The sequence below is a fragment of the Periplaneta americana genome, chromosome 6 (assembly GCF_040183065.1).
Source record: "Periplaneta americana isolate PAMFEO1 chromosome 6, P.americana_PAMFEO1_priV1, whole genome shotgun sequence".
Classification (NCBI taxonomy): domain Eukaryota; kingdom Metazoa; phylum Arthropoda; class Insecta; order Blattodea; family Blattidae; genus Periplaneta; species Periplaneta americana.
In genome coordinates this window covers 19,408,402-19,430,192 of record NC_091122.1, presented here as the reverse complement: position 1 = coordinate 19,430,192, position 21,791 = coordinate 19,408,402, and the positions used below count along the sequence as shown (strand labels likewise).

General features: G+C 33.7%; 1 protein-coding gene across 8 annotated transcripts in view; it reads right to left on the bottom strand.

Moving 5' to 3' along the window:
* Positions 1-21,791, bottom strand: part of Vps13D (vacuolar protein sorting 13D) — a 97,455-nt gene that overhangs the window by 55,589 nt on the left and 20,075 nt on the right. For 7 of the 8 annotated variants that reach the window (XM_069827675.1, XM_069827671.1, XM_069827676.1 and 4 more), the window contains exons 15-33: positions 20,819-20,997; positions 20,504-20,667; positions 18,920-19,141; positions 16,455-16,787; positions 14,955-15,212; positions 13,302-13,470; positions 11,511-11,729; positions 10,039-10,284; positions 9,461-9,674; positions 8,138-8,411; positions 7,145-7,281; positions 6,269-6,521; positions 5,823-5,992; positions 4,758-4,929; positions 4,309-4,561; positions 3,976-4,156; positions 2,798-3,038; positions 1,267-1,494; positions 327-490 (exon numbers count right to left, since the gene is read on the bottom strand). In XM_069827675.1, coding sequence (XP_069683776.1) covers positions 327-490; positions 1,267-1,494; positions 2,798-3,038; positions 3,976-4,156; positions 4,309-4,561; positions 4,758-4,929; positions 5,823-5,992; positions 6,269-6,521; positions 7,145-7,281; positions 8,138-8,411; positions 9,461-9,674; positions 10,039-10,284; positions 11,511-11,729; positions 13,302-13,470; positions 14,955-15,212; positions 16,455-16,787; positions 18,920-19,141; positions 20,504-20,667; positions 20,819-20,997 — 4,077 coding nt within the window. The remainder of the gene's footprint in view (positions 1-326; positions 491-1,266; positions 1,495-2,797; positions 3,039-3,975; positions 4,157-4,308; positions 4,562-4,757; positions 4,930-5,822; positions 5,993-6,268; positions 6,522-7,144; positions 7,282-8,137; positions 8,412-9,460; positions 9,675-10,038; positions 10,285-11,510; positions 11,730-13,301; positions 13,471-14,954; positions 15,213-16,454; positions 16,788-18,919; positions 19,142-20,503; positions 20,668-20,818; positions 20,998-21,791) is intronic. The other variant, XM_069827677.1, reaches the window with a different exon arrangement.

Genomic DNA, 21,791 nt, shown 5'->3' with positions numbered 1-21,791 from the left:
AAATACAAGAGTTAAAAACGTAAACATTATACAGATGATTACGAAATACAGATCAAAATGACATGAGCATCAACAATATATTCCATTAAGAATATACAGTTCTAAATCACGACTAAAATTGAAATTTTGGCAAACTGAAAAAATGCTGGGGAGACAAGTTCAGTGGGTTCTAAGCTGATACCAATGACAATACCATTTATATTTCTCACAGAAAAAATTTCTGCAGTAGAAAAAAAAAACAATTGCCAAAGATATACTCATCTACTTGGTGTGACAAACATCCTCATTTCCCTACAACTTTATCACATAATTATACAGTAACAAACCTGTTTATATAAACGAGTTGCAGTACTGCCTGAGCTTGCATATTCAAAATCATCAAGAGTTTCACCAATGTTGTAAGACAATAAACCTCTAATAAGTTTATACTGAGAAAGATCCAATGCTCCATGAAGAGCAGACAGTGTTCCTTTCACACTCATATCTGGAACTGTAACAGAGAAGATGCGTCAACAGCACAAAGATAATTAATAACAAACACAAAAAATAAAATTGCTGTCAAATAATTAGAACTGTCTCTTACAATTGGAATAACACAAATATATTATAAGATTATTGAATATCGTGTTTCACAGTCATAAATGACTGTAAAATATTAGTTAATCAAAAGGTGTTACTACATACGGATGTTTCAATTTGTAAGCTAAAATTTTAATTCACTAAAATCCTATGTAGCAAAAAGTTAAAGACTTTCTGACATTTGTCAATTCAGTTTATATAGAACTTTAGTGAATAAATTCAGTGTATGTGTATATAGAATTTTTAGCATATCAATTCAGTGTATATAGAACTTCAGTAGATTGACTCAGTATACACTGAACTTTAGTGGATAAATTCAGTGTACCGTACAAAGAAATTTAGCAGATCAATTCAGTTAATCACTTTTGTATATAAATAAATTCAATGGCTCCTCAATTCAGTGTATGATATAGTACTTCAGCATAAATAGAAATAATTTAATTTTTGTTATGATAATGTATTTTTTTCTATATTAGTATACTCACATAGGTTTAGTTTATGGATATACAAATAATAACCCCACTGAAATAATAAACTGATATGACTTCTATAGAAAAATAACCTGTTTTTTTTTTACAAAACGAGTTACTTAATGGTAATTTATGTATTATTCTTACACACAATATAATAATTATAGAACACTGTGTTAGAGACCTTGGATATTCCAACAAGCACCTTAGTCCTTACCATCATGACTCAAATGTGTGTCCAAATTCCTTTCAACTTGCAACTTCAGTTGACATTTCTCACGTAAGAGTGATGGGCCTTGTTTGTTTACGCAAAATGATCCCAGCTCTAGAGCACATCGTGGTTTTGCATTTCTGGGTCTCTGATCTGAGTATTGGGCTTCTCTTTGTCCTGCATACAGATCCATATTCACCAATTCGATCTGCATCACATCTAGCATACAAGGAACTGGAACGGAAATTGCAATCAATACAAACTCAAATTAACATTGGGAATCTTCACTTCATTATTGTTACGAAATTTTAATTTGGAGGTTCAGTGATTAAAATGGAATAAGGTGGTCTGGAACAATGTTCAGGTAATGAATCTTCAAATCTATAACAAACAAGATGGCACAAGCTAATTACGTCTCATCACCATTGGTCAACAACAAATTCAACTTCTTTTTTTTTCCTTTTTACTTATCTCTTCTTTTTTTTCGCATTCAACATTATGATATTCAAACGAGACAGATCAGATTGATACACCTACCTGTTCCGTAAGATTGGTGTAAATTAAACAATTCTGTATTATAAAGAAGAATAGTAGTACTACTTTCCTGTTTTAAGCAAATGGTACCACACTTGGATTCATTTCAAAACATTGTCTTTTGAAGTCAAAGAACCCTAGTCAGAACAATAACCTTTCATTTAAAAAAAAAGAATTTACTTCTGAACTACAGTATTCTTACTTATTAATAACGGAGAAAAATTCGCTCCAGTGCTGGGGATCGAACCCAGGATTCCCAGTTCTATGCACTGGGTGCTCTATCACTGAGCAATGCCGAGGCTCAATCCACGGCACCAGATCGAACTCCTCTCTTTTGGTTTTTTCCTCCCTTTATGACCTACTCCATGTTCGACATACATTATGTCATCATACAGGAGTGCACTCACATTAGTTACTTGGGTGGCTGGAACCAACAGTTATATACTGTTTAAAAGGTAAATGGGTTAAAAGATTGTCATGTAAAATAATTGTGGAGAATAATGGGTTAAATGCTCCCAAATTTAGCCATTGGAGAACAACAACATAATTATTTTTGGGAAATCAAAGTACAATGGAACAAAATGATAAAGGACTTCTCCATTCATACTGTGCTAAAGATTTGTCCCTTAAAAGGACGTCATTGAACATCTTAAAAGCCTTATTTAGAGCATAATTTAAATGTAACTGAGAAAATTCACAATCTAAAAATAATTTTCCATACTTGTTATCTTTTGTCAGTAGTGTACCATTAGCAAATTGCTAATGTGTTGGCTTAAAATGTCACAGAGCTGAGTTCAAATCTGAATAAATCAAAGTATAATTTAATTGCCCCTTAACGTGGTGCATTGAAGGCAAAGTAATATACAACTTTGATTCATTATTCCTAGAGGGGAATGATTGGATCAAAATCAATTTATAAAATACATTTCACTAAATTCTATTATTGCACGGTACTACAAGCTGGCTGGTTGCTGCAGTTACTAAATGCTTTCCATTTGCTTACCATTAGGAACTTCTGGTGATTGTGCAACATCTCGGCTGTGCTTTGAGGACCCTGGGTGCTTCTTCATTGCACTAATAGTACCTTCTGCCCCAGCTTGACAGAAGCTATTGTTCACTGATAATTTCCCTAAGTCCACAACCAATATTTCCGGTGACTGTGAGCTTACAGGTAACAGAATAACAGGAGAACCAGCATGTAGCTCCAACAAGAGACGTGTTGATCGTGTTCTTTCTTCTGGTACCTACATAAATGAAAAAATGCACGGTAATTAAAAGCTGTAGTTATATTATTTTATTATGTTTTATTTCAATAGCTTATAGTTCATAAAACTTAACGTAAGTACAAATCAATGCAGAAATTGTGGTCTGTAAATTCTTACTTAAAGACCTGTATCATATATCAACTAATAAGAGAAAGTATTACACAGTTTGTGTTCAAAAACATGTACTAAAACAGACATTGTCGTCCTTGATGGCCAAGTGATTATAATACCTTTTGCTGTATCTGGGGTTTGTTAGCTCAAACCTGTTTGAGGGTCATAAATCTTTTCTTTTTTTTTTTGTGCTAAAAATCCTCAATATGACTTCCTTCAGAATAAAATTAAAGCTGTGGATTGCATGTCGTTAATTTTATGGCACATTAAAGATCAACGTTCCTGGATGATAGTTCCAAGTTTACTGTTTGTATCTGTACACCAAGCGAGATTGCATCAATCTCTGAAATTTGAATAATCAGGAAAATATTAGGTTTTCTGTTTATAAGCCTATATATCACATCCTAGCATTGCTGTGAAAGTCCTGAAGATTTCTAAAAATTAGTTAAAAATTGTCGAAAGGAAATGAACTGGTTTAGCTGTGTTAGGTACAGTATTCAATATTAAAGAGTGAGCTAAATGCAATTCACTCATTCTAATTTTGATCCTCACAGAAACATAAAAGAAATTGTTCATTCACGAACAAAGATGGTGATTGGTGCTTACTCGACACTACTTGCAAATGCCACGTGATAAAGTACAAGTACTGTCACATTAAAATGGTGCCGAAAACATGTCAGAGGCATACGCAGAAAATTCTTTTAGAATTGTGTTCCAAATACGAATGTCATTAAGCCATTTTATACTGCAGAATGAGTCCCCATACTAACAAATCGTACACCACAATATACAATTTTTAACATACCACAATTCCAGCTGCTGCCGAATGTATACTGTTTACAACACTCTGAAGCTGAGAGAAGTGATGACAGAATGCTTGAATCTCTGCTACGAATCTCTGAGTATGTACATACAACACTGATGACATCTCTAGTTTCAATAGCGAGTCATATTCTACTTCAACACCTGGCTGTTTCTGCCTATGTCTGAAAGTAATAAATAAATTGTTAAAGTAATGTTTACTTTTCAACTTCCGTTATTTCTTCCAAATGATAAAAGATTTATGAAAATAAAAAAGAAACTAAAAAATTAACGTGAGCGTTGCATGAAATCAGAAAAAAAAAAATTATCTTACTACCTGAACATGTAGAAGTTCAGAGCTTCGTGACCTGATGAGATGAACCTTTCCTTGTAAAGCACGCCATGTGGGGTAAGATCAAGCAAAGACATACTGCCCAGACGACCTTCGATGATTTGTTCATGACCGTGGGATCTGACTTGAGTTGACAAGTGTGAAATATTGGCCCTCGCTACCTCATATTGTGGTCGGTTCAATACTAGAGTCAATGAACGAATCTCTATATCCAATTCGGAGTTGAAAGATTTCGCATCTGAAAAGAAATAGAATAGTACTAATAATGTTAAACAGAAATTTAAAATATGAAGTTAAAATTAAGAGAATGTTCACAGATATATCATAGACGTGTTTCACTTCATAACAGGTAAATTTCAATGAATATATTTAATCACAACAATAAAACAATAACTTCTAATAGCTTAGGCAAAAATGATTGATCTCTGTATTACCTTTATCAGTAGATGACTTGTCCGTTGTCACAGACTGACGAAAAGTACTTGTTTTTTGTTTTGTTGTAGGACTATCAGGTCCGAATCCAAAGAAATCTAAGACTACAACCCAGGACTCCACATTTACAATGATGTCCAGAGAATTGAAATCCACGTTCACAGAACGATCCAACTGTAAAATAATTGGTAAATAAAATATATTTAAACACATACAAATATACGTAAATCAAGTAAAAGTAATATATTCAGAAAAATGCATAAAATTATATGGATGTCTTAGTCTAATTTAGGTCTCATATATATATATATATATATATATATATATATATATATATATATATATATATATATATATAAGGGTACAACTATTGGTCACATGCTGAGTTGATGTTGCTAATATGTACAGTGAGGATTTATATGCACTATAAGCTGATAATGATATCTGCTACACTGCATTTACTCGAATATAATACACACTCCAATTTTTTTATCCTAAAGTACAGAAAAAAAATTACTGGCGAATATAGTACACACCTGTACTAAGAACCACTCAAGATTAAAATTATATTATCAAGACAGGTTATAAAGGCACCTATACCTCTAGCTATACATCATATTCATCCTCACTTGCAGTCTCAAAACTAGAATTTCCGGTCAACTGGTTGATGTCAGAACAATGATTGACCATGACTAACATCATGCCATGGTTTATTTAAAAGACGCACAATTGCTAAAAGTTGTATATAATAAAATCTCAGAATAAAAGAAAAATGTGTCATTAAGTCATTACCATAGTGCAAAATAATATTCGTATTAATAATGATTACTGTCAAACATAGACACAAAATTACAAATGAAAAGTGCACAAAAGATGAGAAAACATGAACCAACAAATGCCATTTTGAAAACGACATTTTGTCAAAAAAAAAAAAAAAAAAAAAAAAAAAAAGTGCGTATTATAATCGCGTAAATACGGTATGAAACAGAATACTACTTTATAGTGAATATATATCCTCAGTCTACTAATCAGTATCGAAACAATAAATCCAAAATGTTAATACTTACGCCTTCGTAATGAGAAATGAAATTTGGAGCTTCTTTGTCAACAAGCACCATGTTGATATGAACTAAATTATCTTCCCTATACATACTGGATGGTGAGCCAGAGATGCGGGGTGAGGGTGGAGGTGTACATGGGTACTCCACTGTTTTTGTTCGCTTCATGGGTGGTTTGACTGGAAAAAAAAATACATCAGATAGTTATGTACATTCTATTTTTTAGTTTGCAGTATAAATTTCAATATATACAAAACTCATTCACTAAATTCATTAATGTTATATGTATAAAAAGATAATGAAAATGAAGTTTTTATATACGCACTAGCACATAACAGTTACACAAACACAAAGGAACTATGGTATACAAAATTATGAAAGCTTGTACTTCATCACAATAGAACCATGAATTTCATAATGGAGATATGAGAAAAGAAAAACATTATCCTACTCACCAGATTTTCTTCGCCTTGTATGACCAAATGTCCCGAAAACAGTTTCTGTCTCAAGGTGATCTGGTAAGGAGCCATGGTGATTGTTTATGGGTTGATGATTCAGCAAGTTTGGGCATGATTTTGAGTAATACTCAGGTGGACGATTAAGTAACTTATCCTCTAATTCTGCAGCTGCAGATGAAACTACAAGCCGACGATGTTTTGATTCAGGTTCAACAGATAGATCTTCCATTAGCAGTGACCGAAGTGACATCTGTACAAATAGCATAATAATCGTTCACAGGAAGTACTACATTCTTAGATTTTATAATATTACTAATAAATTTCGATACTGTCTATAAATTAAGAATTATTTGTAATTTTTTACTGAACCAATATAAAACAAATTAATATTTTTAATAGAGTTTTATACTTCTTGTCAGTCTAAAAACTAGACTGAAAATTAATTTTCACAAAGCCAATAAATAAAAATTAACTATACTCTAACATTATTAATACATACTACAAGAAGCACAGTATCACAATAACAGCATTTAGGCAATTTGTTCACATGATGTGAATACTAAATTTTGATGATCACTTTTAAAGAATAAAATACTTCCAGTGCAAATATGTTGCCAGATTCTGAATTTATTTGGAACTCGTATATTCTTTCATGTAATTTCATCTAATTATTCAATTCATGTCTGACAATACTCACATTGCAAGTTGGAAAGGATTTTGTGCAATATATTTGAAAAATACATTAAAAACTGGATATAAATGAGTGCAGAATGATGGTGTTTATCACAAACCATGAGATAGTGATACTATTTATTAATAATAATAATAATAATAATAATAATAATAATAATAATAATAATAATAAATGCGTACCTGTATGTGAGTTTCAAATCTGTGTGATTTATCATATTGGACACTGAAATCTCTGAATGAAAGATCTACGAGGCCTTGTTCCCCACAGCCTACATCACCCCGTAATTCCACTGTGAATACTGGGAGCTCAAATGATACTGAAACAAAACATAGAAAAAATACTGAATGCTCATTACGTTATGTTACCTACCTCCACCTCATAGGCCACATACTTCAATTTCGTTACTAGTAATTCAGGTTCAAGAAACTCCTTGACTACATCTGAACACATTTTTCCATTCTGTCTGATTCCTGACAGTAGCACACTAATTCACTCTGGACGTAGAAAAAAAAAAGTCACAATTACATAACTATTTAACATAAAAAATAGACAATATAGTAATTTATAAAACTTCCTTCACATGATTCGATCAATATGAATCCGAAACAGATTATTCCATAAAGTACTATAGCTCAAACTTGGTTTATAAAAATCTAAAGATATCTGTATGATTAATTTAACTGTTAAACATTAAATACATTAGTAACAAAACATTAGTGACCACATGTAAGGCATTTAGGTGAGTGTGTATACAATATGAAATTAGAAACAATTTGGTTTAATTTCTGTTTCAGTTATCATGATCATAACATTCCTTCGCAAATTATTTGACACTATCTGTGACTTTTTCGCTTATCTTTTTCAACCTGTCTCGTTCTCTCTTTCCTCCTCTCACTCTCTCTATCTCTTTTTCCCCTCACGCACGCACATACACATCACTGCGAAAATGAGCAAAAGAAAATGTACTCAAAAGACTTGAGAAAGTCTTCAAATTTTAAATAGACTATTTTCATAATTTCAATTTTACAGTCTTGTGAAGAATATAATAGAAAACTTCAAAATAAATTACATGCAACTGAAGAAGATAAATGAAATTATGAAGAAAAGTTTCTACTTGCTATTTATTACAAATATTACCTAAGGTATACAGTATACAGTCTGTACTGTATTACCTTTTAATGTGAGTGTGTGTTGATTCTCAGCCTTAGGTTTCCCACTGCCGACATTCAACATCCTAGCTCGGAGTGCTGGGTCCAAATTGAGAGTAGTTACTCCCGTGTGAAGCTCTGCCTCCTCTTCTTTGATATCTACCAGACGACGGGAGCTCAGTAATACAGTCCCTTCATGAAACGACTGAGCCATCAAACTGTTCAGTGTATCTAACAATTGCTCATATTGTTGACGAGAAAGAGATACTTTCAGGGGAGTTACAACACTACCTGAAATCTGAAACAACGAAATACTTCAGACACTTGTAAGATTGTAATGAAAATACAATTAAGAACACGTAGAGAAACTTTATGGGCAGTAGTCGAAACATTTTATGATACCCATTACACGCAGAATTACTTTTGATGTGACAGACAATATTTTCCAATTTTAGAGGTTATCCCTACTAGCGTCGTACATAAGAGGCCCTATTGATTTGGCTTGGCTTTTTGAGGGCTGGAGTTGAGAAACATTCATGCACTTAGATGCTATATATCGATGGCTAGAAAATTATACCTTGTATTTATAAAAATGGTCATTTAGTTTAACTACATTATTATTTAGATTAACTACATTATTATAATGTTCACAAAACTGGACAGATAACTAATATGTCCTTGAGTAGAAGATCTTGTAAAGCAGAAACATAAATAAAAAGTTTGTCTATTTGAGAAAAATTAATTTTAAAAACATTTTTTTTATTCGCCTGCAAATTTACAGATATGAGGTATCACTTCTTAGCCAGGCGATTATTGTTCAAGTCTGACATATGGCCCAGGTGGCATTCGTGAATCTGATGCTGACAGGTGAGTCATCCTGCCTGAGCGCAACAGAACCAGGCCCCATCCTCAGACGAGTAGCTGATAAACCCCAGAGTCCTGAGCCCCAAGCCCTTACTATATCAGCATCAGAAACCAGTACTACCCCAAGACTTCTCTCCAGCCTATTTTTAACTATTGATGAAATGAGGGGCAGGTGGAATGTGTTGGTGGAATGACAGAGGAGAAATTGAAGTACAACGAGAAAACCTTTTGTATCATCTCTTTTGTCCACCACAAATTTCATCACAACCTGGCTGGGATCGAACATGGACTTTCTGGATGGAAGACCAGTGTGCTAGCACTTGAGCCACAGCTGCGGAATAAGAGGCCCTATGTGCGGTTCATGTATGAGTAGAACTGTATGTCTGGGCAACAAATGTTTCAAAGTGCACAGAAACCAAGTGCTCCTACAGGTAAGACTCAAGACAAATGACTTACCTCCCACTGGTATTTATTTATATTTACCTGGACAACGTCTTGCTTTTCAATTTCTTGAAAATCAGTGCCAGCATCATCTCCCATAAGCAGGGTTGGCAAACTGTCGGACTGCTTCATCACACTGCGACCAATATCACGATCTATGACGAGTTCAATCACTGTATCATGGAGAATCGGCTTTCCATCGTCAGCACAACTGTACAATCTCTCTGCACGCACCAGAGGATAGTCTCCAACAGGACTGGAACACACAATATTAACCAATATTAAGACAAAAGTACAAAAAGAAAATCTATGTGACAGTCATTGATATTCAAGAACTGGTAATATATTCCACATTTCTCTGCATAAAAACGTATTTCTATACAGGATATAACCACACTCTTCTTCACCACTCGCAGCAGTGATAATGACTCTTATGACCCTTCATTAGGTTGCATATAATGCTGTAAATGTACTGTGTGTACTGAAATTAACTAGCAGCCATTTCATGTACAAATGATTTAAAAAACATAAAGAATTACCATTTTTATATTAGTAACTACAGTAGTTCTAAGACAAAAAAATATTAATTGTCTATACTGTAAGAACATAAAATAACTTACTGCAGATTAGAAGTGTCACGAGTACTTCTTTTCTCGGTATCCAGAGAGTACAAGTTCATGTCACGGATCTCAACATTATATCTCTCTCTCCTGCTCATCCCCCATAAATCTTCACGGTCCTGGAAGTCTGGACTAGACATGTAACGATTACTCGCTGTGATTTTTCCAAGATGAGCAACAAATACTTGATGGCTCTCAGGTGATCGAGGAAGCACAACAACAGGAGTGTCCAGAACAATATCCAACCTGAAAAATTATTATTATTATTATTCTCCTCCTCTTCACTACTGCTGATAACGCTGACAAAACCTTCAACAGCTGATAATTATGCAATACTTACTGAATGTAATTATGCAGGAAAGAAACAACTCAATATTGTAAAGTGAGAAAAGAGCAGTTAAATAAAAGTAAACACTCTCTTTATCTCTCGTCTCTCTCTTTGCATATTCAGCCTTTATATACCAAACATCTATAATTGTTCTTTATAATCTTATGGTATCTATCTATGCTTCTTAACTCTAAGTAATGCAAGTTTAAGAAAGACAACGTTGATGCGTGTTTTTGGACAGAAATAAAGCTGAGCTTGCTTAGCTTGGATTTTCGATAACCGAACTCAGGACGGATCCCTGCACTTAGGCTTACATTGGCCCACTGTGCGTCTTATGTATGCGACAATACATTGTCCAAGTCCGACAGTTGGCCTGAGTGAAGTCCAATGGTGACAGCGCCAGATCCCATCCCCAGAAGAGTACCTGATAAGCCCCACGGTCCAGAACTCCAAGTCCTTCCCATTTCAGTATCACAAATCCATACTACCCCCAAGATTCATTCTAGCCTATTTTCAACTAGGTATTTCAGGTGGCAAATAAAATGTGGGGAAGATGGAGTATATTAGTGAAATGATAGAGGGAAATAGGAGTATCCTGAGAAAATCACCTGTAACACCTGATTTGTTCACCACAAATCTTATCACAAACCTGTGTCACCTGGATGGAAGACCAACGCACTAGTGCTTGAACCACAAATGTGACAAGTAAAGCTGGAGTCCTATCTAAAAAATGTTGGGGTATATAAAAGAATCTTACAACATTCGATCAACTAATATAACAAGCAAGAAACTATCAACTTGAGCACTGTAACGTTTACTTACAGTTCCTACTTTCACTTATAGATGAATGTGCTCACTGTGTTCTCCAGTATTACAAGCAGAATTAAATGTGAAAATACCCTAGTAATTCCTATTTTATATATCGTGAGATTCACAGCCCCACGAATATTTCTGTGAATATTCTGTATAATTGATCTCAATACTACTTATACATATGTAACAAGAAGAATCAGTCCAATTCTATAAAATGTAATAGTAACTCGGTTGTTTTAACGTTTAGTTCGGTTTATTTCAGTAGAATGTCTTCCAATTATGTTCAAAATAGATATCACGTTACACAGGAAAGAGACAAACTGAAACTAACTTGACATCAAGCAGCATGTCCAGAGAATCTTCATCCATACTAGGACTATAGGGTGTGTGTGGTGTAGTACCCCTCGTGCTAGACACCCCTTCCAACTGTTCAAATGACTGTGAAAGGCTTCGTCTTCTCCGACGAGGTGACATTTCCCATCCTGATCCACCATACAATGACGAAGACAGGCGACTGTTCATGTACAGAGACTGAGCAAGAGCTTCAGTCCTGAAAAAGAAAATAAGTAAATAAATAAAACTATAAAAATAACTACTCGTACTTCAAACAACAACTACAAAGAATAACTAGAAGAAAAACTAAATGAAAATGATCACAATAATTATGTTTTATGCGGTATATAAAAAAGAAAAAAAGTGACAGGAGATGTAAGGAAATTCTAATGATTGTGTGAAACGTCTAGTACTCGAATTGAAGTAATAAATACAATACGTACTTTAACACTGTACTATAGTGAATTTCATTTGATATTCATGTATACACATAACTCACAAGTGAAAGAAACTGGCCACCCTACTCCAATATCTCCTGGCTTAGTTGTCTCAAGAATGATGCCTTATATATCTAGACTATTGTGTGGAAAACATCGACGCACATTAAATAGAGAACAGAGCAAGTTGGACTGTTAGAAAACCACTTACAATTCTGTTTCCATGGTAACACATGTGATATCATCATACTGGTATTACAAGAAAATGGGATAATTTTATCTGTATACAGTTCTGCTTAAATGTTTCACGTTAAAAAACTATTTTTCTCTCTATCCACCATTAGAATATTATGTTACATTTTATGATAACATTTCTTATTGTTTATCGTATATGGTTAGATGGATGTGACCTAGTGACTCTAGAATAATAACAAAGGGAATATAAGTGAAAGTACTTATCGTCTAAACATTCCAAATTTTGTTCATAAAAAATGTTTCTGAGATGTACACTGAAACAATGAATATAAAGAATGGCAGAAATAAATTCCGAACAATTCTGATATTAGAATGTTTTTAAAAAGCATTCATGCAAAATGTAAGTATTATAAATATATCTATTAAGTAACATGTTTCACGGGAATGAATTTTAGTTTCAGATTCATGCAATCACAGATTAATTTAAATACATTCTATGCATCTAATGCTCCAGGTTTGAGGTTAATAAAATGAGACAGTGGCTCACTCACTGGAAGAAGAATAAAGAAAGAACTCCTTAAAAATATATATATATAAAATAAAACTCCAAGAAAATATCTAATGACAGCGACAAGTGGCAGAGAATGACCCACAGGAGAAAAAACGCCATTACTAATATAAATTAATTACATAATTATTTTAGTCATATTGTATTAGTTTCGTTTCATTTACATTATATTGGACTACATTAAAATACTATAATATTTTTGACAAGAGAAAAACTGCATTAATTAAATTTCTCCAATAAAAACACTGCATGTAAATTCTGAAACCAGTATGTCTATAATCATAATACCACAATGAATTGGAATAGCTTCACTTTCAAAACCGTTATTTACTACAATTAAAAACATTGTTATTATTACAGAATAATAACCAATACAAAATTCAAACTGTTTACATTTGAAGAGCAAAGAATTGAAGTGTTAGTACACTTCGTTTTCAAGACAAACTGACAGAAAATAGGAAGTCTTTGATGTGGAAATAGTGAAGCAGATGAGAGTTAGTAGAGCACTGTCTCACGATTTTAATATATACTTCACAATTTAAAAAAAAAATTATATAAAATGTGTACCATATAGTTAATCTCAATTTACCTAGCATGAACCAAACCCATAGCCATTTCTGTAGCAGCAGACTTAATTGAACGGGCCACGTTGGTAAGATACTGTTTGAATTCAGTAGCACATGACTGAAGCTCGGTCACAAAATGAGGAGAATGTGTATACCAAACAGAAGCCATTCGCACTTTAATCTCAGAGCAGTCTGTAATAGAAGAAAAGCTGGTTCAATAACAAATACTAATTCTTTAAAAAATAAATAATTATGCCATACAAAGAATGTATAACAAATGAGGAGTCAGAAGCAAAGGAGTACAAGTGACATTTCTAACAACATGAGTTAAGTGCATCCAGCACAAGCTAAAGGATCTAAAATTATAGTGGCAAAGGGATATATCTATTAACCACATCACACACTAAAATTAGAATAAAAAATTTCACAGAATTTACGAAAGCTTAAGTACTTTCAACCACATTTTTTTAAAAATAACCTAAGTGCACTTATACCACTTTGCTTCTGATCCCCTCATATGCATACAACCCACAGTTTTAAACAGTGATGAAACGTTTCAGTTGACATTTAGCACCACTCATTTGTCAAAATATTGACTTAGGAGGAGGAGGAGGAGGAGGAGGAGAAAGAGGAGGAAGAGGAAGAGGAGGAGGAGGAGGAGAAGGAAAAGGAGAAGGAGGAGGAGAAGAAAAAGGAAAAGGAGGAGGAGGAGGAGGAGAAGGAGAAGAATGAGGACAAGAAGGAGGAGAAGGAGAATGATACGGAGGGGAGAAGGAGGAGAAGGAGAAGGAGAAGGAGAAGGAGAAGGAGAAGGAGGAGAAGAAGAAGATCTTTCTACAGAAGATGAGAAAAACTGGAATTATTATGTCTTGGCTTGGTTTTCTCGAGTGCTGGACCTAGAATATGTCTTTGCACTTCGGCTTGCTTGCCTTACATACATAATTATAGGCTGACTGTCAAAGTTCGACAGGTGGCCCAGTGACATTCGTGAATCCGATGTTCAAAGGTGGACTATTCTGCCTCAGCCCTGATAGAGCCAGGTTCCACCCACAGACGAGTAGTTTGATAAGACCCAGGGACCTGGAGCCCCAAGTCCTTCCTATATCAGCACTGGAAACCTGTTCTACATCCAAGACTTCACCCCAGCCTATTTTTACTATTGCAAATGGTAAATGAAATGAAAAGGTGGAGAATGTTGGTGGAATGATTTAGGAAAATGGGGGGTACCATGAGAAAAACCCTCTAATGTCTGTTTTGTCCACCACAAATTCCATCAAGACCAGGCCAGGGATTGAAAGTGGGCCACCTGGATGGAAGACCAAAGCTCTAGCAAGGTAATGTCATAACCAAAGTTCTCAAAGTGGCCTTGCATCGTTCATCTATATTTCTACTTTCAGATGCAAATGATACTGCTGGATTAAGCCCAAGCAATGCTCTCTGATATCTAAAAGTAAAAATGTGAATATTTTCTAGCAATATTATCACAGACGACCTACAAGCATTTTTTAAAGCCATTTACTGTAATTCTGGTTATTATCAAAATATTTGCTATTATTGTAGAGAAAAAAAGTCAGTCAGTTCAACATGAAATTCTAATTGTAAGAGTGCAACATGGACAGTACGTCATTGAATAGATTTTTATGCAAGAATATTTCCATTCTTGTTCGATAACTTACAGCTGCAGATTATACCTGGTTCAATTCTTCCTAGGGGCCTCCGTACACTGAAACTAAATGCCCTGCTCTCTTCGCTGTTCACCATCGGTGGCTGACACATACTGTACAGTTCTGCATCCAGACAGCTCACAATATCTATGTTTCTTTCTACAAGGGGGTCCTTTCCCAGGCTCAATATCCTCTGGTGCATTTGGCCTTCAGGAGTTAAATCCAATACCTGGAGGCCTCCAAGCGACCCCTGGACTACCATATCTCGACCTGTAATAAATTCACAAGAATTATAAAACATGAATGAACTATTAAATGTGGTTACTTGCATTAGCAGTAAGAGTTACAAATAACAAACTGTATATCATAAATATGCAATAAGTAATCAGTTTATATAATGAAATAATATGCAACATGGAGATATATACGAAATTGTGTGTGTTAAATTTACCTTATATGTAATGTAATGTAATGTAATATACAGCTGTCCCATTTAACTTGACCACCCAAAATAACTTTGTACACAAGCACCAAACGAAAAATTGTTCCATACAAAAGGTGTACAAATGAAAGGAGGAAATAATACTGATGAGGAGGCAACCTTGTAGCATTATTTATTAATGAAATACGAGCACTAGCATTGTTTTTTTTTAATAGCGCTATGTATTTATTATTCAATATTTCAATTAAGCTCGTCAAGACACGTTCAAAAATGTATCACAGTGGGTTATTCTAACAAAGACAATGTTAATAAACGGAACGTTATTTGATGCTTTGAAAGCACGACTCCTATGCATAGTACGTAAGAGGAAGTGGTTTGACTAAGTGGGTGTAAACAGAACATAGTACATTGCAAATACTCAGAGCTGCGTAACCCATTGAATTTATGATTCCCATAATCATTCCCATAATGTTTTAATGATTTACTTTGATACAGTGGTACATCTCCAAAAGTTTTTCTATCCAATTCCTAACTTCACCTTCACGTGGTATATTCTATTTTTACTAATGAGGTAATAGGGACAAAGTCACAGCAGCATAACTGTTCCATCATCTATCGAGGAACTGCACGACTGTTTAGAGGATATAAAGTGGCAGCCCCACTACTAGACTACCTAGCGACAGGCATGTAACCTGTTCTGGGGAAATCTAATTACATTCATATCTCAAAAATAAGTTTATCGATCTAAAATTAATAATGCTGATAACAGTAGCACTAAGGACAAAACATGGAAGAAGGAAAGACATTACATGAATACTTTAAATGAAGCATGAAATAAAAACCCATTGCACCTATTGGGTTACATGATGGCAGACAGTTTTATTACTAAAAAACTGAAAACTAGACACTACCTAGTCAGTTTTCTTTACTAACCAATATATTAGTCAAAAGCAACATTTATAGTCAAGTTTTATTTTAGTCTTTGAAATTAATTTTACAGTGAACTCAAATAAGAATCTTAATTCATGGCTAAAACTTTAAATTTCCAAATATTAGTTCATTCTACTTACCAACAGTGGCCTGGACTTTGGCCTCTGTCATTGTGGCTGTACCGATCTTTCGTCCAACAAGGCCATTTTCTTTCATCACAGCTCTCAATAAGAGAATGTTCAGACGATGAAAATCAAATGTAAGCTCAGTACGTGTGATTGTTCCTCCTTGACCTGGTATACCGTTAGTTCCCATATCTTCCTGTGGAGTTGCGTAAGCTTCATCCTGACTAGAAGCAGTTCCAGTATCAATATGAACTGGAACTGCATGAGGTGGTCGTTTTGGTCCTGGTTTCAATTGTGGAAAAACTCGTCTGGTGAATCCCATTAGCTCCACTATTGTTTCTTGATTAGCTGAAAGAATAATTTGTTATAAGAAAATGATTTATCACAAGTAAGCTGTCAGAACTTAACTAGAAAACAAAATGTAGTGGAGTATACAATATATTTATTTCTTGTTTGCACAGACCTTATTAAAAAATGTAAATCAATAAACTCTAAAATACGCGTAATTTACACAGTCTAACAATTGAGAAAATTTTACTGTTCGATACTCATATCCAAATCTGAAACTTGTACAGGGAACATCACTGTGCTCTGGGCATTTTCTGTCATCTTTTTAAATACTGAAATAGTAATGCTTACTTTCCATTCTAATGGCGATGATCCACTTTGTATTGTAAGTTTTACAAGCAATTTTATTCCTGAGACTAAGTATTTCCCATCATACTTTATAAGTTCATTTTTAATGCGATCACTATAGGTAACTTTTGTTTTCTCGATGTAATGTAATTAAATTTGTGCGAGATCGTACGTATTTGCTTGCTTTCCGCACAAAACCAATACGCGGTAAGTGTGAAATACCACATTCAATATTCCCAACATAACACACATAACAATTTCCCTATTCTTACCGCTTAAGAGTCATATTAATTTTACTGCTTTAGGCTTTTAACATATTATTTTTAAAGACGTTCAATATAGTAATAATTATAAATTGGAAACTTACCACTGCAATTTCACCTAAATTGCACTGTTAATTATTGTTTTTAAATATTTGCAAAAATTAAGTAAACTCTACAACACCACAAAAGTTACTGCATTTGTAATGCAAGTAACATTAAGGAAGCCGTGAAAAAATCAACAAGATTCCAGACTCATCATAGACTGGGGGGAAAAAAAAGACAGACGTATATCACGGCTTGCTGCAGTATAGTAAACACAGAAAACATTTTATAGGAACAATGTTGAAGATAGATATATTTGTTTTCCAAAGTTACCGTCATTAAACAGAAACCAATATGGAGATTTCATTGCAACTAATTAGAAATTCCTCTTTCAGGTATGTAATAAACGATCTTCGCACAAAATAATGTACGATACACGAGCGGTATGTTTGTTTTCATGTTCTCGGAAATTAAAAAGCTCAACTACGTTTTGCTTTTTCAATCTTTTCCTCGAATATGAAAACGTAAACACACTGCTCTTGTAACGCATATTACTATTATGTATTATGACACCTTCGCTTCATGCAAGGATGAGAAAAAATAGTGTAGATATGTTTTGTACATAATTTTAAGGCACATGGGAGGCGGAAAAGCAAAGTTCTCTGCCTTCATAATGTCATTACTCATTACTAAGAAATGGTTAGTGTGAACATGTTACTGACACTCTACTAATAGAAGAAGAACCCCTATTATTCTTCTTCTTCTTGACTATTATTATTATTATTATTATTATTATTATTATTATTATTATTATTATTATTACTAAGTACTATTACTACTACTACTGCTATAACTTGTTGCACGAATGATTGCCAATTTCGAGAGAGGCATTGGCACTGCGTTATATATGATATGATCCAGTGTTTATGCTTTAGTTCGCCTACTGGCAGCCGGCAATCATTCATGCAACAAGTAAAAGCACTACTACTATTACCATTATTATTATTATTATTATTATTATTATTATTATTATTATTATTATTATTATTATTATTATTATTATTTATGTAATGATCAATGAGTCCCACAATAAATTTGAAACTTATTGTGAAGAAAAATAAGTTGGTTTCTTCTTACAATAAACAAGTAGAGTTTAAAAATCCTTTTTGTCTACTTTCTCCTGATTTATGGTCCTTTAGTGCCTACAATTTTCCCTCATGATTTTGCAGCAAAGCTAAGAATAAACGGAATTTTTTTAAGTTCTGTAATGTTAGATATTTCTTAATTTATTAATATCTTTCTAGAATAAGAGCTATGATGGAAAATAGATAAATACAAATTTTATTATATTTATTCGTCTTGTAGTTCACATTATAACACTTAATAAAATATAAAAGCTTGAAACTTTAAGTGATAAAACTTTTTCTAAATAAAGTAATGTACCATGGGCTGCTGTACTGTCCCGTTTCGGCAATCCAAGATGCATTACCTCATTTTAACATTTTTGAAGTTTCAAGTTTCTATATTTTATTATCTTACCTATAATATCCAGATTATTGAATTGTATAGACGCAATCTGAAGTGCCTCTCCACTTCCTTCATTAGAAGGACAATTAGCACTAACTAAAAATATTTCTACTGTGATCAAAGCTTCAGTGTCGAGCATTTCCAAGTTGATTGAAGGTGGACGACCTGCTGCAATATGGGGTGGAGATGTTGCATATGGAGGAGATGAAGGAATGACATTGGTTGGAGAGACAGCTGAAAAAAAATACATATTCAAGTCAATTGATGTAATTGTTCTGTTCAGTTTTGCAGCCAATTATCTGGCCTAGAAATGGAGAAATAATCTCAAGTGCAACAAAAGTTACAAATAAGATTTTCTCTGAGTTCACCTGCGAAACATATTTATGACATTGGAGTTTTAATATTACTTCCCCTTCGATAAAAACAATACTATATAAATTTTCCAACTTAACAACCTACTGTCATTGTCTTGGAACCTCAACACAAGCAGCAAGACAACATTCACTAGGCTGGCAAGTAGATTTTGTTATATATTAATAGTAGTATTCATTCCAAATTAATAAATCCTATTTACTTTAATATATCACGGTTACAGTTTAAACTAATCATATCAACAAATAAATACTAATAGACCAATCATAACAAATATACACTTACAGACTAATCATAACAACAAGTAGACATATATACAGTAAGTAATATATGAAGTAAATACTAAGAGGGTTAAATGTCTGTACCACTGAATCATAAATCTATTAAGAGGTCTTACATCTTACATGGTATTCTTAAATGAAACATTTCCTTTATTTCTCGTGTATTTTCAAGAATTTCCTCAAATTTGAACCACGCCATTAACACTATTAATTTAAGAGTTAAATACGAACAACCTCATTGAGAATACATTCAAATGTATGTTCTTTTATCTGTATGAATTTTCCTAGTTTCTACTAAAGTAGGACACTATGTGTGTGCATTTGTTTTGCACCAGTAAATAAATATATAGCAGTGAACTCGGCAAAACCAACATGCATTATCTCTTTTATTGTAGCAACATGAATTCGAAATTATCGTATTGTCCAATCCACATCAAGCCCATCATTACAGGTATAAAAATAATTCAAATCACTGTAAATATCTGCATCCAGTAATCGCACTTTTCAGATATGATCTATCCTTTACAATTTAAGATCCATAGCTACCAAAATTCATAATAACAGAAATATAGTTCAAATGTATTCATAATTCTTTAACACAGTGAAATGTTTAATTTAAAAATATCATGCCGGACATTGTCTCTCTAGACATATTTAATTCCTATTACTTGCATGTTTCAAAAACGACATGAGTAACATGTTCGTCCTGCATAAATGATGTCCCTTGATCTAATAACTGTTCAAGTCATGAATCAATATACTACAATATGTTCAATACTCTGTATGTATGTAAAATCAGCATGAATTTTATCTTGTAGAAATACAAGACCAATGAGAATAGTTACTAAATTAAACTCTACTTAGATTTGTATAAAAGTGTCTTCTCTTCCCCAGAATTGGAAATAAAGTAACATTATGCAGTTCTTCGATCATGTCTAAGTACCTCTGAGAGATGGGCTGGAATCATTCTGCAAACTGGACAATGCCTGTGTAAGAGCTATAGGCGAAGTAGCTTTAAGAGCTTTGGCACCAAGAGGATCTGGTGAAGCAGGAGACGTTGGTGATGTTGGCTCACTGTCCCTCAAACTGCCGCTCACACTGTCCATTCTGGAAGGCACAAGAGAAAAGCATGCAATAAGTTAAACCTGTCATTAACTCTCCTCTAAGATATTACAAAATTTGGCTAGTACTTACACAACTATTCTTTTTTCGGAATTGAATGAGGATTGTGGGCTATTTAACGAAATTATATACGTACCCAACATGCTTGTGACTAGCAACTAAGAGTTCAAAGTCTGGTCCAAACATCTGTAAGGCATCAACAAGCAGCAAGCTATGGACACTCAGTGAAATGCTGGTGTCATATGGCCGTTTAGTGTAAGCTGCTCTCACTCCTGACACTTGCAACTCTGCAACACACCGGCCTCGAGACTGGACCTGTTATAGAAAATTCACAATTATTTAAGAAAATGAAAGTGTACAAAAAATATGGTCGATTTATTCGTTTTTAAAATCTCCAGATAACATCCCTTATATCTCCTGAATTCTGCTTATCTGTTGGCATCGAAATTTATCTCTAAGGTGGAAGAACACGGAAGGAAAAATTTATTACACTTCCAAAAAAAAGTTAAAAAATGATGACGGTGACGAGAAGTTTAATTTTTAAATAGACGATTCTGCAAAATATCATAAATAAATTATACAAGTTCTCAGCTTAATTTTCCTTTTGAAGAGAGCTTTGTTTAAGACTTCTTTCACTCTTAAAGATTTATAGCAATGGAAGAATTGCAGCAACAGGAAGATTTATAATGTTTTAAATAAAAATTTTACAAGAAGAAAATTACAAAGAAAGTTAAAGTACATGTTTACAAAACAACTTATGTACCAACATTAACTTATGGATGTGATCATGGCCATTAACTTCTAAATACTCCAGTAAACTCCAAGCAACCAAAATGAGATCTTTAAGGTATAAAGATGAGAAAATGAAACGAGACGAAGCTAGGAATAGAACGAGTTTAAACATTCAACCTCTACAACAGTTGTCACAGTTTGATTGGAACTTTTATATTGAATGAGAGATGTATGAATCCCTAATGGTATGGCAGGCTAAATGTATGGACAAAATCGAAGAGCAGAACTGTACAATTTGGGATCAATAACTAGGAATTGTTTGGAAAGGAAGAGAAATAGAAATAAACAGAGCGAAAAATATTACAGAGATAAAGAAA